At 39.9% G+C, this 17,194-nt stretch overlaps 1 protein-coding gene and 1 long non-coding RNA gene across 2 annotated transcripts; both read left to right on the forward strand.

Moving 5' to 3' along the window:
* The first annotated feature begins 501 nt into the window (after positions 1-501).
* LOC102397215 (cytochrome c oxidase subunit 7A2, mitochondrial) lies at positions 502-5,888 on the forward strand. The gene is made up of 4 exons (XM_006062001.3): positions 502-658; positions 1,824-1,913; positions 4,017-4,101; positions 5,686-5,888. Exons 1-4 carry the CDS (start codon positions 641-643, stop codon positions 5,742-5,744), a joined length of 252 nt encoding a protein of 83 aa, XP_006062063.1. The 5' UTR covers positions 502-640; the 3' UTR covers positions 5,745-5,888.
* Positions 5,889-11,101: 5,213 nt separating this feature from the next.
* On the forward strand, positions 11,102-16,973 carry LOC123327801. The gene is made up of 3 exons (XR_006542501.1): positions 11,102-12,193; positions 12,881-12,963; positions 16,820-16,973. It is a non-coding gene; the product is annotated as an uncharacterized LOC123327801 (long non-coding RNA).
* The last annotated feature ends 221 nt before the right edge of the window (positions 16,974-17,194 follow it).

Here is a 17,194-nt window from a genome sequence, read left to right on the forward strand (position 1 = left end):
CTTCCACAATTTCGCCACCCTGTGGGAGAGTTTCATGAATGGGGAGTTCTGCAGCATCCAAAGGTAGAGGACGATAAAAACTGGTATCCCGACGCAGCTCTGCACGGCACATGCTCAGCTCAAGGAACAGTAACGGTCTCACGACAGTGGAGAAAAAAAAAAAAATTTATCCGTGTAAGAGGAGTTAACCCTTTTTGTTTCGTATTTTATCCAGCCAAACCAGGTTGCTCAGAGTTCTACGGCTTCTTGTTCAAAATACACAAACTAATTTTCTTTCATAGCCTGGCCTCATATTAATTTTATCTAAGCTAGTTAAAAAGAGGACGTAACTCCTCACTACTTGCCTCTCTGGTCTCAAAAGTCGTCTGTGTCTCCACAGCCTCAGCTCCTGGGCCATCCCGCCGCTCAGGGAAGAGGCCGAGGTGCAGAGACAGCCAGCCGCCTAGAGCGGCCTCAGCCGGCAGGCCGCCCTCTCTTTTCTTTTGCTCTCTATGGTTAGGAGCGCCGGCCCCGCCTCCGCCCGGAACTATTTGGGTTCCAGGCGCTTGCGCAAGGCCAGAAGGTAGTTCCGGTTTCAGCGTGGGACCCTCTCGTTGCTGGTGGTCACTTGTCGCGGTTGGTGGGTAGTAACTGAGCCAAGATGCTACGGAATCTTCTGGTGAGGAGCTTCTCGGCTAGCCATGGTGATGTAGGGCGGGAGGGTTGGGAGCGGAGGTTGGAGAGTCAGGACGGAAATCTCCTGGGAAGGAAGGGAGAGGGCGGCTTCGGAAGTCACCTTGGTTGGTGTCCTTTTCGCTTGACCTTCCTTCCCTTCCGTGCATCCCTCTCGCCCCAAGCTGTGCTGGATAGCTGTAGGGAGAGGAAGCCTGGGAGGAGGCCAGAAGGTTGTGCGTTACACACGCCTGGGGCTCTTAAGTCGCCACCCCTGCAGGGTCTTGAGGGTCCAGGTGGGAAGTTTCTGATACCCGGAAGCCTCGGAAAGATACATCCTCTGATACTGAAAGGTTTGAGTTTCAGTGGTTGTAGGCTTTATGGGTGTCAAAAGGCAGTTTGAAAACAGTCTATTCAATTTTGGGTGGGACTTGAAGAACATTCATGGCCGAAGGGTCGTGTTGCTATCACCAGGCGGTTTTCCGCAGTGTCCTTTACCCCTCCACCGACGTTGAGCATGTGAAATAGTTTCCCCAAATGTTGAGAAAGAAAAGGAAAATGTAACGGTGGTCGTTTTCTTTGGTAATTATCCAGTAAGACTTGATCTTCTCAATATATTATTTATTTTAGAAAATGGAGTGCACATTTGTTGTTTTAATTCAACTGAATATGTAACGCAAGTCTCTCGTAAAATATTTATACCCTGTTGATTTTTGAGGAAAAATGTAATGAGGGAAACATTTTAATTAAATAGGAATCATGCCAGTTTATTTGATACCAACTAATAGGTTTTTAATAATCTGGTACAGTATTAAATAAAAAACTTTGATTCTAGTGTTCTTTTGTAACCATTGTTTATTTTTATAATATCTATGTATCAGTATGTTTTCCTCATATATTGTTACTGGTTCAGTTCAGGTAAAGGTCATGATTTTTTTCGCTCAAAATCTACATGAATTACTTCTTGAATGTATTTGGTAATTCAGAATGCAATGTAAAATGCAATGGACAGGAAACGAAGAGGAAAACCTCAGTGCTTGTCTATAGCTTTGTTATTGACGAATCAGATATGTTTTAACTGTCAGTTTCACTTTTCTGTAGTACTAAAGATTAGAAATGGTTAAGAGTTTCTTTAAGCCCTAAGTCTAACATAATGGATTTTTAAATTTCAGGCTCTCCGTCAGATTGCTAAGAGGACCATAAGTACTTCTTCACGCAGGCAGTTTGAAAATAAGGTTCCAGAGAAACAAAAGCTGTTTCAGGTATTGAAGTATTTTATAGGTGTTACTTGTAAAATTAGATTACTGAAAGTTGGAGGTAGGAGGTAAATCTGTTTGTTAGCAATCATTGCTGTGTTAGCAAAAGAATAATAAGAAACTGCCTATTGATAGCTAACTGGGCATTTGCTATAACCAGGAGGCCTTTGAGACAGCAGGAGAAATGAGGGGGTAAGGATAAAGGTCAAGACACTTTCTTTTGGAGGGGTCACCTTGGATCAGTACTCTTCGAGGTAGTTGCACCTTAGTGGACAAATAGAAGGAGCTCAGAAATAGAACAAATACATGCATGGAAACTTGATACATGTTAAAGGTGTATTTCATATTAGTGGGGAAAGGATACAGTAAATTGATACTGGAAAAACTGGCTGGCTCTTATGAAGACAGTAAAGTTACATCCCTTCTATATTTTATATTAAAAGATTAATTTTAGATGTAAATACTTCTCCCTCAAAAAAAAACTAAAAGATAATATAGGAGAATTTTTTCCAGTTTTACTGAGGTATGTTTGTTTGACAAGTAAAAATTCTATGCGTTTAGGTTGTACCTGATTTTTACTTAAGGTGTACATTGTTACATTTAATATATCCGTGAATGATTACCACAATCAGGTTTAATCTTAGGAGCCATGCTAAGAAAGTCTTTACAAAGCCTAGAAGCTGTAAAGGAGAACAATTGCACGGTTTGGAGACATGAAAATTTCAAATGTTCTGTGGTTACAAGAGCTAAGTGACAAATTGAGAGAAAAGTTTTAAAATTAACGAAAAGTCAATATCCTTATTATACAGAGAGCTATAAATCAGTAAGAAATGCAAATTAAAATGACAAGTTGCTACTCTTTCCCCCTGATTGGTTGTCAAAACTTTAGAAGATTTAAAATAGGTTATGATAGCCAGGTATGGGAGATACGTACATTCCTATACAGTACATTGATACATGCCAGGTTGTAGTATTGGTATAGAAATTTTACAGGGTGTTTGAAAGTATCATTAGAAACAAATTACATATGCTATGATCCAGGACTCCCATTTTAAAGATCTTTGCTACATAGGGAATTTGCTGACAGTCCAGAGTTAAAACTGCACTTCCAATGCAGAAGGCATGGGTTGGATCGCTGGTTGGGAAACTTAAGATCCCACATGCTGTGAGGTGTGACCAAAAAGTAAAAAATTACACACACACACACAAAAAGGATCTTTGATACAGAATAGTAGCATAATAGAGGATTGGCTAATTTAATTATGACACTTTTTACACAATGGAATGCTATGTAGCCATTAAAAGGAACAAAGTAAGTTTAAATGGACTAACATTGGTTTTTAAGATAAGTATTGCGTGAAAAATAGTGTGATAGATCATTATCTAGCACAATCTCATTTCATGTATTAAAGAAGTATGTGCATAATTTAAAAGCTTTGACAATATAAGCTTTAAAAAATTAAGGATATGTATTTTGCTGTTAATAGTGGATTTCTCATGAGTAAAGACTTAATGGAACATATCAGTTTACCTTTTATAAGTAGTTAGGTTATTGATTTTTTGTTTTGTTGTGATCTCTGGTTTTTCATAAAGAAAATTTTAAATGGTTAAAAAAAAATTCTGTCTTGTATGCTACAAAAAATAAAACATATTTAATAGGTGTATAAAATACCTACTATATGCCAGGTGCTGGACGGGGGGACTAAAGATGTAATTTAGGGTTATAAACCAAAATACTCTCCCCATTTTTTAAGGGAAGGAAAATCCCTATAACCAAATGTAAAGTTTGATGATTACTGCATTTTTAAAATTGATGAACTTAATATATTTTCACAGCTTTACTGTTTATATTTTCCGTGAAAAGAGCATCTTTTTTAGATCTGAAATTAACTTTAAAAGATAAAAATGTTGATTTTTAGAAGTTTTTATTTTAAAAGTAGTTGCAGTAGAGAAAGAATCAGGAAACTTACAGTCCTTTTTAATTTTGATATTTAGAATATTTCAGTTCCAGGTGTCTAAGAAGCCACTTACTTTCAAATGAATGGATTAATCTTTTTCATTTAGTTGGAAGCTAATAACACATGTATTCATTATTATTATTTATCCTAGGAGGATAATGGAATTCCAGTGCATCTGAAGGGTGGGATAGCTGATGCCCTCCTGTATAGAGCCACCATGATTCTTACAGTTGGTGGTAAGTTGGTGGAATGCTTGCTCTATAGCAAAGTCATAGTAGGGATAGCTAACAACGTCATTGCTCTCACTATGCCAGTGTTTAACACAGGCAGTCTGTCCCCAGAACCTGCAGTCTTAATTGCTTCACATACAATGACTCAAGAAGATGATTGATACACATTGTATAAGAACAATTTAGTGTCTTAAAAAGACATAAGCCAGTGAAGTTTGATGATTCTCTTGTGATAGAGGTGGTTTTTGGAGCGTGCCTCTGGTGGCTGTGCAGGCCTTTGGAGGAGTCAAAGATAGCTGCTACACCCCGTCTCCTGTAACAGGGGTTCTTAGGTATTTTGACTGTGATGCATAATAGAAACACACTTTACATGTAAACCATGTACATACGTATTTATGATGGAAATAAAACCTTGTGCAACACAGTCCTTTTTTCACTACTTGTAAAGCGCTTTGATATTTTTTCTGTGAATTGGGTGGGTCCATTATTCAGTATTAGCAATCACAAATTGGTATTTGTGATTGGAGTATCACAAATTGGTATTCTAGGAGCAGAGTTAGGAATTTGAATAATTGCTCTCTAGAGGAGAAGGGAACATAATATTAGTGATTACTGTGTGCTCGTTCTGTTGATAGGAAAGCCACATACATGGGTTTCTGTAACCCTTGTATTAAGTCTGTAATGTATCCTCCTTTTAAAGATGAAGTTACGTTAATTTTGTTGTTTAGTCGCTAAGTCCTGTCTGACTCCTTGCAACCCCATGGACTGCAGCACACCAGGCTCCCCTCATGGTGGAGGCAAGAATACTGAAGTAGTTTGCCATTTCCTCCTCTAGTGGACTACATTTTGTTAGAACTCTTCATTATGACCCATTTATCTTGGGTGGCTGTGCGTGGCTTGGCTCATAGATTCATTGAATTATGCAAGCCCCTTCGCTGAGACCAGGCTGTGGTCCATGAAGGGGTTATGTTAATTACCCAAGATAATATCACTTCTTTGTGGAATAGCTGATATTTGAACCCTAATCACAGAGTCCCCTTGCTTGTGCCAAGGTGCCTTCTTTGACTTGAGTTGAGTGTAGTGAAGGGGCGTTTATGGACAACCAGAGAGTGACATTTGGGCTTTATTAAGGTAAAGTCCTAAATTAGAAATTCTTACTTATAGATTTGATTATTTAAAAATTATATGTCACTCCTCCTTGGTTTTATATTGATGATACACTTCAGGGAAGGCCTTGGATATTTGTCCTTCTTTGGCTTTTGAATTATTCTTAGCATTTCTCAGGCAATCTTAGGTTATATATTCTTAACTTATTTAAAATTTTTCCATGCCATTAAGTTAGGAAATACATTATTTTCTTGTGTCTAACACTTCCTATACAAGTTAACTAATATTGAAATGACAATAAGTGTGTTTGTATATATATATATTTAAATTTTGCCAGCATCTATCAAAATACTTTTGTATGTTCTCATAACAGTAGTCTTAATACCAAGATTGCCTTTACCTTACAACTTTTTAGCTGGAATATTGAGTTTATACATTTAAACCTCAAGATTTCTTAAGTTCTTGTTTCTTCTCATTTTTCAGGAACGGCATATGCCATGTATGAACTGGCTGTGGCTTCATTTCCCAAGAAGCAGGATTGACTTGAGTTTATCCTCCCAGCAATCAGTTGGTTCAATTCCATTCAGCTCTCTGTGGACCAGTAATCTGATACATAACTGAGTTCTTTGGGGATCAATATTTATTGTCTTGTATTAGCTGCCACCAATAAAGCAGTCTTTACCATGCCTTGTTTTATTTTATCACTTAGTATACCAGTAATATTAGCCTTATAAACCTTGGTAAGGAGCAAAAAATGTTTCTTTTGTCATTAGGTTATATAAAGTACTGTTGTATTATTTTAGTGACTTTATTTTTAGCAGCTTCAGATTACAACAGGGAATGGTCTTCAGCTCTAAAAGAGCTTGACACATGGAGAGTCTTTGAGTCTTTCCCTCTTCCTCCTCTGTGCTGTACTGTATCCTGGGATGTGCTAGTACCTGAGGTTAGTAGAAGTGGGTTATTTTTGGCTTATGGGGTTCAAGTTTGTTTTTTTTTTCCCCTCTCTTAGCTGTGTGTGTTTATGATTAAGAATATTGGATGTATTCTGCAGTGTAAAATAGGCTTTAGTAGAGTAGCTGTAAAATAATCCAGCATTTGTTCTTCTTTTCACACTCAGAGTGGGCTTCTGTTGTGTTAGTTTAATCCGTAATGTGAAATGAGCCTTTCCTTAAAATACTTAGTTCATCTGTCACAGTTAATCTTCTGGGGGAATAGAAGGAGTCAGACTTCGTCATCTCCTCTGTGAGGTGTGTCAGACCTCGGGGTAATCTATGAGTAATGGTTTTCTAAACTTCAATTTCTGGATAAAGTTGAGAAAGTCAATATATTTAGAAAAATGGAGTCAAATCTAAAATAGCCAAACTAAGTCTTTGCCTTTTAAAACATTGAGGCTTATTGTACAAATACATCTCAACACACCTGATAAAAGGTGTTTCAGCCTTGAATCTTGGAAGTCAGATCTTGGGAGCCGTATACCTAACCTGCTGCTGAATGCAGGAGTCTGCCCAGCCTCTTTCAGAATCTCATTACTAACAGCAGACAACACTGCTTATGAAAGGAGTGGAATGAGTACCATTAGACATTTCTAAATTCTGAGGAAGTTCTGAAGTTGTCATGGAATCTGGTCCAATTCTATGATTCAGAGCAAAAAAGCAGCCACTGATAATATTTTAAAACTAGTTATATTTATCAGCATTGTGGTGGTGGTTTAGTCACTAAGTCGTGTCCAACTCTTGGAATCCCATGGGCTGTATAGCCTGCCAGGCTCCTCTTTCCATGGGATTCTCCAGGCAAGAATACTGGAGTGGGTTGCCATTTCCTTTTCCAGAGGATCTTCCCGACCCAGGAATCGAACCTGGGTATTGTGCACTGCAGGCAGGTTGTTTACTGACTGAGCTCTGAGGGAAGCCCCTCATAGCAATCAGCGTGAATTTCATCCATGTGATTTGAAATGCTTTTATAACATGATGTGAAAGATACTTTTGTACAGCAAAAAAGAAGTCCAGCTTGGTATCCTCTACAGCCTTTATCTCTTGGTGCTGTGAGGTACTTTTCTATTTCCGATGAAACCTAGTGAGGAAACATGCGATTGGATAAAGTAGAAGTAGGTTAAACGCTTAAGATACTTCAAAATATTTTTAAGTCCTGTAAATAAGTTTTTGCCCTTCACACTAAAATTCTGCACAGTCTGCAGGGGTGGAAATGGGAAGGGGGCAAAGGGCAAGATCTCAGAAGAGGGTTTGCTGGGTAGAAGCCTGTGAACTTACCTGCTGTACTTAGCATTTAGTAAGGGAGAGAAGACTGATAAATTTCAAAGACCAAGTATCCACAGAACAGAGCTCATAAGTATTGAAAATGTGCCCTTCAAAAACAATTGTCATTCCAATCTTCTTTGTAGCTTTACCACATATTATCCTTTTGAGAATAGTGAAGTGAAAGTTGCTCAATCGTGTCTGACTCTTTGCGACCCCATGGACTATTGTCCATGGAATTCTCCAGGGCAGAATATTGGCAGAATTTCCCTTCTCAAGGGTTTCCCACATTGTAGGTGGATTCTTTACCAGCTGAGCCACCAGGAAAGCCCTGATAATAGTATCTGTTACTATACTGTTTGAGAATAGTATCTGCTACTAAACAAGATATTCTATGATATCCCATTAATATAAATGCCATGGGAGATACATTTAAGTGAAATTCTATTAGTACTGTGCTCAGAATTACTTTTGTAGTCCAGCTGTTCTAGATGAAATTACATTGAAAAGCTAAAGCTCAGGGCATGCAGTTTACCCAAAGATACAAATAGCAAGACTTCAAGGCTAGGTTTATCTTGAATTGTTGAAGTTCACGGTCTGCAGTATACTTCAGCTTACTGGGTGTTTAATTTTATGGGCTGGGACAGCTTCAGTGAACTGCTGGAAGCATTGTATGCAAATATGAGTGCCCTGCAGACTTCATCCCCTGGCCTGTTGGGCTTCCAGAAAGGGTGATCGGTACAGTCTCCATTTCGATTTTTCAATTTCACATTGATCTCTGTATAACTTGCAATCTACCTATCTGTTTAACATCTGTCTCTTCCTCTTTGTACATGCGATCTAAAGTCCACATTCGTCACCAGCCACATGCTCCTCTGCTTGGTGTGTGTATGCTCATCGACAGAATCTGGGAAAGCGCCCCAGGTTCTGCTGGAAACCTGTCAATTCTTTGCTTTACTCCCAACATTTCCTGTATTCATCTTTGTCAAGAATTCCATGCCTTTGAGTCTGAATTCAAATTTGAATTAATAATTGTTGATAAGACTGGGAACAAGTATAGCACTGTAGTTAGTCACAGATCATGCCTTGTGAGATGGCTGCTGCAACTCCTGGTATTGTGTTTGTTTTTGTTCAGGAAGAAGGAAGGTTGATGAAAAGACCACGTGCTAAACAAGCGAGCTCTATTTAAAGAGCCTCAGAAGCCCCACCAAAGACTTAAGCTTATCTTTTTGGCCAGATCTTCTGCCAAATGGTTGTGTCTGCATTCAAGGAGGCTAAGAAATGTATTAGCTGGGTCTGTTGCCAAGCAAAATTGGAGTTCTGTTGAGTGACGGGAGACAGGGTATTGAGTTGGCAAGTAACTGTCTCTCCCCTAGTCAGTTTTTTTCAAATTTATTTTTAATTTGAGGATAATTGCTTTACAATGTTGTGTTGGGTTCTGACCTACAAGAGCAGGAGTCACCGATACGTACACATATATCTCCTCCCTCTTGAACCTGTCTCCCACCCTCATCCCACCCCTCTAGGTTCGTCACAAGGCATGGGCTCTCCCCCAGCCAGTTTGTTTGTCAAAAGAATGAAGTCCTCGCTGGAGGAGACAGGAAGGACCTGCGGGCATTTTGGTTCCTAGTTGTAGTTGTCTCCAGTGCCCACAGCCATGCCTGCTTGTAGGCTTGATTGCATTCCATCATAAAATAAGTTTCCCTTTGTGCTTAAGTCAGTTCAGGCAGGTTTAAAGCAAGAAGCGACCAAAGCACGATTTCCTAAGTTTTCCATCTCTTATACCATCTAGGACCACACCTCGACCATTTACTCTAAACCAAGTTATATGCTTAAATAAGGCAGCCGTTACTGGTTTCTCATAGCAGACAGGAATGTTTCAAAGCAACAAGAATGCAAATAGGGAGAACATGAGTGATAAAAACAGAAATTACAATGCTGCCATAGTCAGTTTGGTTCAGGGTTTACAGAACCCTTTCTGCCATTTGAGGGCTTCTCTCTCTCTCTTTTTTTAATTTAATTTATTTTATTTTTTAACTTTACAATATCGTATTGGTTCTGCCATATATCAACATGAATCTGCCACAGGTATACATGTGTTCCCCATCCTGAACCCTCCTCCGTCCTCCCTCCCCGTACCATCCCTCTGGGTCGTCCCAGTGCACCAGCCCCAAGCATCCAGTATCGTGCATTGAACCTGGACTGGCGACTCGTTTCATATATGATATTATACATGTTTCAATGCCATTCTCCCAAATCTTCCCACCCTCTCCATCTCCCACAGAGTCCAAAAGACTGTTCTATACATCAGTGTCTCTTTTGCTGTCTCGCATACAGGGTTGTCATTACCATCTTTCTAAATTCCATATATATGCATTAGTATACTGTATTGGTGTTTTTCTTTCTGGCTTACTTCACTCTGTATAATAGGCTCCAGTTTCATCCACCTCATTAGAACTGATTCAAATGTATTCTTTTTAATGGCTGAGTAATACTCCATTGTGTATATGTACCACAGCTTTCTTATCCATTCATCTGCTGATGGACATCTAGGTTGCTTCCATGTCCTGGCTATTATAAACAATGCTGCGATGAACATTGGGGTACACGTGTCTCTTTCAATTCTGGTTTCCTCAGTGTGTATGCCCAGCAGTGGGATTGCTGGATCATAAGGCAGTTCTATTTCTAGTTTTTTAAGGAATCTCCACACTGTTCTCCATAGTGGCTGTACTAGTTTGCATTCCCACCAACAGTGTAAGAGGGTTCCCTTTTCTCCACACCCTCTCCAGCATTTATTGCTTGTAGATTTTTGGATTGCAGCCATTCTGACTGGCGTGAAATGGTACCTCATAGCGGTTTTGATTTGCATTTCTCTGATAATGAGTGATGTTGAGCATCTTTTCATGTTAGTCATCTATATGTCTTCTTTGGAGAAATGTCTATTTAGTTCTTTGGCCCATTTTTTGATTGGGTCATTTATTTTTCTGGAATTGAGCTGTAGGAGTTGCTTGTATATTCTCGAGATTAGTTGTATGTCAGTTGCTTCATTTGCTATTATTTTCTCCCATTCTGAAGGCTGTCTTTTCACCTTGCTTATAGTTTCCTTTGTTGTGCAGAAGCTTTTAAATAGGTCCCATTTGTTTATTTTTGCTTTTATTTCCAATATTCTGGGAGGTGGGTCATAGAGGATCCTGCTGTGATGTATGTCGGAGAGTGTTTTGCCTATGTTCTCCTCTAGGAGTTTTATAGTTTCTGGTCTTACGTTTAGATCTTTAATCCGTTTTGAGTTTATTTTTGTGTATGGTGTTAGAAAGTGTTCTAGTTTCATTCTTTTACAAGTGGTTGACCAGTTTTCCCAGCACCACTTGTGAATGAGTTTACCTTTAATCCATTGTATATCCTTGCTTCCTTTGTCAAAGATAAGGTGTCCATATGTGCGTGGATTTATCTCTGGGCTTTCTATTTTGTTCCATTGATCTATATTTCTGTCTTTGTGCCAGTACCATACTGTCTTGATGACTGTGGCTTTGTAGTAGAGCCTGAAGTCAGGCAGGTTGATTCCTCCAGTTCCATTTTTCTTGTGGCTCAGTTGGTAAAGAATCTGCCTGCAATGTGGGAGACCTGGGTTCGAACCCTGGGTTGGGAAGATCCCTTGGAGAAGGAAAAGGCTACCCACGTCAGTATTCTGGCCTGGAGAATTCCATGGACTACAGTCCATGGGGTCACAAGGAGTCGGACACGACTGAGGGACTTTCACTTTCTGTCATCTGAGGTAGTTATACACAAGTTCCCCAAAGCTGCTGATTGATTTCACGGACATCTGGCCTGGGACTCCCACTGCATGGGTCCTGTATGCACCCATGTGTAGGGCAACACCTCATGAGCCACTACCCAGGACTTTGCTTCTACATATACCACAAGTTAACATATATTGGGTACTTACAGGGTGCCAGACACTCTTGTGGGTGCCTGGGAATCATTGTTGAGCAAAATATGCAGATTCTTAGCCTCACTGAGTTTCCATTAGAGAGGGGATGGCAGGGAAGACAGTTAATAAAACGTAAAGATGAATTGTACAGTATGTTAGTGGGAGAGTCAATTCCTAGGTAGGTTGGTAAGTCTGGGGTCCCCGAGGAGGAGAGAGAGGTCTGGGGCTCTCAAGGAGGGTGTATGGGTCTGGAGTTCTCAAGGAGAAGAAAAGGACAAACTTTTTTTTCTTTAAGCCCAGAGCTGATGATTGCACAACAAAACAATTCATCTTGCTCAAGGATATGTTTTTCCTTAAACTCTGTACCAATGATTATATGACAATGTATCCTACTTGAGGACTTGTTTCTCCTTCTTGAGAATCTTCTGACTAATCCTGTCATCGTAAAATGTATCTTAAGAGAGTGGGTCTGGTAAGATCTTTCTGTTTATTGTTAGTTCTAATCCCATTATCTTAAAATGTAAATTGTGGGAGTGGGTCTGGTAAGACCTTTACAACCTTGAGATATTCTTTTGATTTACTGTAATAACCAATTGAAAGAGTGTATAGCTCCCTTGCCAATACTAGTGAGGGGGGCACTCTCCGCCACCTTCTGATGTCTGCATCAGAAGCTTTCTCTGTCACTTTTCATACTTTAATAAAACTCTGCTACACAGAAGCTCTTGCGTGATCAAGACTGGTCCCTGGTTCTGAAGCTAAATCTTCAGAAATCACGAATCTGATACCGTTCACCGTAAGCTATTGTTAGCAGGTAATGAATCCTATGTGGTGGTGGGGGAACCAAAAGGCATGGGGCTGGGGTTATTGGTTGTAGTAGTAAATGAGGTATGAGGATAGGTGTCAATGGGAAGCAGACTTAGTGCTTATTCGCTCAGTTGTGTCTGATTCTTTATGACCCCATAGACTTTAGTCCACCAGGCTCCTCTGTCCATGGAGTTCTCCAGGAGAAGAGGAAAATTTGAAATTTTACATAACCTCCTGCTCCTTCTGCCTCTGTAACTCAGCTTGCTCCTTGCAAAGTCTGGGTCACATAGGTCTCAGAAAGTGGGGACTCAATACTAGAAACTGGAGCTTATCTCACTCACCCGTGTCCTGCTCTCTGCAATCGCCCAGTTCCTGCAAATCCACGAACATGTTTAGTCATGCCTGTCTGTGTATAAAAACTCTGTAACCCATTTATTCGGTGCTCAGGGCTTGGAGTGTTAACTCCTCTGGGCCCACCGGCGTAATAAACCTGAGTTTTCCAATTCTCTGAGTGTGGTGCTTGGTTTCTTGAGTACTGGTTTCCGCAACATTTCTGGAGGTCCCAGAGAGATTCCAACCATGCCGGCCCCTTGAGCCACCGGATTGGTGGCTCGACTGGGCTGGAGCGAAGGAACCCCGAGATGAAGGAGCAGGCGCGCCATGTGACGGTATTCTGGGTTCTCTTTTGGACCAGTGTTCCGACTCTCCGGATGGCCAAGCCCCGACTGGACTCATTGGAGGGATGGACCAACTCACCAGGATTGGCCACAGGATCAGGTAAGGCCCCAGGGCCAGTCCCCAGTCAGGTCCTACCCCAATGGGTAGAAGTGGAGACTGATCACCTCCTTGGAGCTCCCAGGAAGGAGCATCAGATAGGGAGAACTGGGGACTCAGGGGAAGGGAGGCATTGTGACTGATAACCTCCTTGGAGTTCCCTGGAAGGGAGCAACAGTTAAGGAAACCTGGGGACTTGGAAGAAGGGAGGCATTGTGATAGCCACTGAATGTGACTGCGTGATTGCTGATTGAACAGAGAGAGAAATTTTTCTTTTTATAAACTGCAAAACCAATTATTTTTGCATATGCAATTAAAAACAACTAGCTTGTTAAAAGGCCTGCCTGGGGAAAAGCTGGAAGTCAGCCCTTTCCATGTCCTTGAAATACACAGCCTACTTTGCCTGAGACCTCAGCCTTGGGCAAATTAGAACTTCAATTAAAGAAAAAAGAGTGGGGGGGTCAAAGAGATATTTTAAATCTCAAACAGAAAAATATAAGATCTATGTCTGTCTGTATTTATGTATGTCTCAGCGTATGTCTTTTGTTTTGTTTTCTGATAATATTGTTAAAATTGTAAATGAGTTCTAATTTAATTGACCTAAAGAAAAGTAAGCACTTACACATCAAATAATTCTAAATACAAGAAAAATAAGCCTAAATAAATTTCAGATTCACATGAACTGGGAAATATTCAATATTAAATATCTAGTATTAATGTTTGTTTGCTAATCTAAACGAAGTAGGATGTATGTTTTTGATAAAGAAGATGCAAAAAATAAAAATTACATTTTATAAAGGGAAAAGAAAGTAGGTCTGACTTACAGGTGGCTGTTACAGAAAGTGATTAAAAAGTTTGTGGAAAGCAGACCCTGAAAAAAAAAAATTGTACATGGTTAGGACTAAGTTTAAAATAAATTTAATTAAGTTTACCTGAGTTTAAAGTAAGCTGGTGCAAAACTTGAATTCGGTCTTTCTCTTTGTTAAGAGGACATACTTTCTTTAGATGTTGAACTGCTTTTAATAATAGATTTAAGTTTCTTACCTCTTAATTGACCAGTTCTATATTTACCTTTGAAATCTTTTGTTACCTTGGACTAAGTAAATAACTATTATTTCACAGTGACTTATATGATCCTACCTGACTGAGTGTTATAAACCCTTTTGATATTTATCGACAAAACTTCCTAAATAACTTGATTTCTAGCTAAGTTTGGGATGCTTCAGAGGGCCCCTGAGACATCCCAAACAGCTATTAAGTTACCTGGGTTCACTGGACATGTTAAATTACATGGGAAGTACTGTTAAAGTGGTGGGGAAAAATATCTTTTCAGGTTATACTGTATGGCTGATGTTACTAATATAGATATCCTAAAATTATGTGAAATTCATATAGAACTGATATGCCCTGATAAAATATGGTCAATTATAATTCTAATTATCATATTAAAGTGTTATGACCAGGTTTATTTGTCAATTGCAATAGAATCAGATTTTAAACATGCCTTCTATGGTTCTACTTTCATGCCTTTAGAAAAATACTGCTAGTTTTTCAAGATTTATGGAAAAAACTTTCTAAGATTAAGCAGATAAACAAATTTTGTTATTAACAGAATATATTAACAGTCTGGTAAGCTGGTACCAGACTGGAATTTGATCTTCTCTGTGCTTAGAGAACAAAGATTTCTTAAAATGCAGCTTTCAATAACAGATTATGAATTTCTTTGCCTTTAAGTGATTTATATTTGTTTTTAAAAATCTTTTTGTTACTTTGGTAAAGTAAATAAACATTATTTAAGATTATGGTACATGTAGACAAAGCTCATTCTGCTTCAAAAAAAAAAACAAACCCTCATGGTTAGACTTTTGATATCCTGATGTCCTTAAAACATGGCTATAGTCTGTTCTTAAATTAGGAAATTAAAAATAAACAAACAACAGCTGAAAATCAAAGAGCCAGGGCTATGGGAAATCCAAGAGGGTTGCTTGGCTTTTCCTGGCTCCCTGACAGACCTCATTTTTATTTGATGGGTTAAAGCCTTACCTGGCTACTGTGTTAATGCCCTCACAATGAGTGCTCCAAAAAGAAATAAAAAATCATGCTTCACTGAATATTAAGTACTAGTTTTGTTAATTAAGGTCTGTGTTTACTAAGACTCACTTCCGAGATAGTTCCTTGTTATGTTATATTGCTAAAAGTTTTAATTAAGTTATTAGAAAGGACACTAAGATTGTTTCTAAAGCTTATCTCAGTAACCAGTCTTTGGATAAAAGTCAGATGCTCCTTGATGTACAACCAGGAGATTAACAGTTGGCTATAATCGTTTAACTGAGTCAGATGACCTGGGGTATACCCGGCTGTACCCAATGAAAGTTCTTGACTTAAATTCTTGCTTGTAACCTTACTAATAACTGCTAGCTATATTATTTTCTATGTAGCTTGTTTCAGAAGATTATTTCTTATGTTACCAAATGAGTGACTGAGCCTGTGATAAAATGCTGATATGCAGTTCCATATGAGATCAGTAATTGTAATAATGTAACTCTAGATATGGGAAGAAGCAAAAAGGAAATATTTTCCTGGCCCAAGAGGTTAGTAAGGTAGATATGGTCCAGAGACTTTTGCTACTTACAAGGCCTGGTCTAGTGACAACACATTGAGTGGCCTGTCAATGGAATCTTTGTTAGACTGGGAATGAGCCTTCCCAGCACCACGGGACACAATGACCATGAAATGCCCCAAAACGTGGTCAAATATGAGTATGAAGGGGCCCTGCTGACTGGAAGTTGGCCCTTGTCAGCTGCCTCTACAAAGATTAAATCATGACCACTACAAGATGCTGACCTTCAACACCCCCTTGAAAGGAGTTCAGGGTGGAGACAAAACATAAGGCACCCTGTGCTCTGGGAAAACCCAGAAAAACAGGCCTTCAGATAGTCAGATGTTTTCAGGTAAAGATTTTTATGAGTCCAAATTCTTGCATCTTCTCATACCTAGAGAAACACTAATATCATGAATCAGTGTCTGGACCTGCTTCTCCTGGCTAGCCCCTCAGCAGCTTTCCTACATCTATTCATCTTTGGGCCAAATATCTTTAACTTTCTTGTTGAGTTTGTTTCTCCAAGTAGTAGTACGAGAAGAATGTCCCCCAGCCAACACCCAGACAATGCTACAACAGGCTGCCTTATCATTCTGTGCACTCTCATCTCCCTCCCCAAAGTCCCCAAATGCACCCCCAAGGCCCTCAGGCTATTCCCCCTTTGAGATCTTACATGGGAGACCAACCCCAGTGATAAAAAAGCTCAAGGGAGACCACCACCAACTAGCTGACCTGGAGATGTCCCGACACCTCCAGGCCCTGGGAAAGTCTTTCGCCATATTGCCCAAGAAAACTTAGAAAGGACATCCATTCCTTTGGACAATTGGGTTCATGCCTTTCAGCCAGGAGCTGAGGTATGAGTTAAAAATTAGAAAAAAAAAAACTTCAGCCAGTTTGGACAGGCCCTCACACGGTCGTCCTGGCAAGCACTACTACTGCTGTTAGTTACAGGCATCATTCCTCGGATCCACCACACCAGAGTCAAGAAGGCAGCTACTTCCTGTGATGGGGACACCTGGAAAGCAGTTGGGGACACCTGGAAAGCTGTTCCAGACCCCCAAAACCTCCTCAAGGTCTGGTTCTAAAGACAACGGCCCTCACCCACGAAGGACACTGAGCCCTGCTCTAGTCACTCCAGAAGCTGACTAGTCCATGCACGGCAGAAGCTTGTGGATCCAGCTATCAAAATATCGAAGGATGTTCATTGTCAACCCTGGCCTCTATCCCTAATCGGTATTATTGTTGTGCTTTTCATTACAGGACCAACTAGACTCCCTGGCTGAGGTGGTTTTACAGACTAGGAGAGGGCTAGACCTACTGACAGCTGAAAAGAGAAGACTCTGCCTCTTCTTGAATGAAGAGTGCTGCTTTTATGTAAACCAATCAGGAATAGTCAGGAACATGGCCCAACAGCTAAGGGAACAAATCATAAAAAGGAAAGAGAAACTAGCTAATTCCTGGGGTAACTGGAACAGTATCTGGAGCTGGGCATCGTGGCTTCTCCCTTTAACCGGTCCTGTCTTCATGCTCTTTGCGGCGTTCTTGTTTGGCCTTATATTCTCAGTGCTACTACCCAGTTTATAATCTCTGGAATTGAATCTATAAAGTTACAAAGCTCAATATAGCCCCCTAAAC

This window comes from Bubalus bubalis, chromosome 10 (genome assembly GCF_019923935.1).
Source record: "Bubalus bubalis isolate 160015118507 breed Murrah chromosome 10, NDDB_SH_1, whole genome shotgun sequence".
NCBI lineage: Eukaryota > Metazoa > Chordata > Mammalia > Artiodactyla > Bovidae > Bubalus > Bubalus bubalis.

What these genes read in the sequence shown, in the direction of transcription:
- LOC102397215 (XM_006062001.3), top strand. An exon ending in AGAAACAAAAGCTGTTTCAG is followed by an intron (nt 1,914 to 4,016) that starts GTATTGAAGTAT and finishes TATTTATCCTAG; the next exon opens with GAGGATAATGGAATTCCAGT. An exon ending in CATGATTCTTACAGTTGGTG is followed by an intron (nt 4,102 to 5,685) that starts GTAAGTTGGTGG and finishes CTCATTTTTCAG; the next exon opens with GAACGGCATATGCCATGTAT.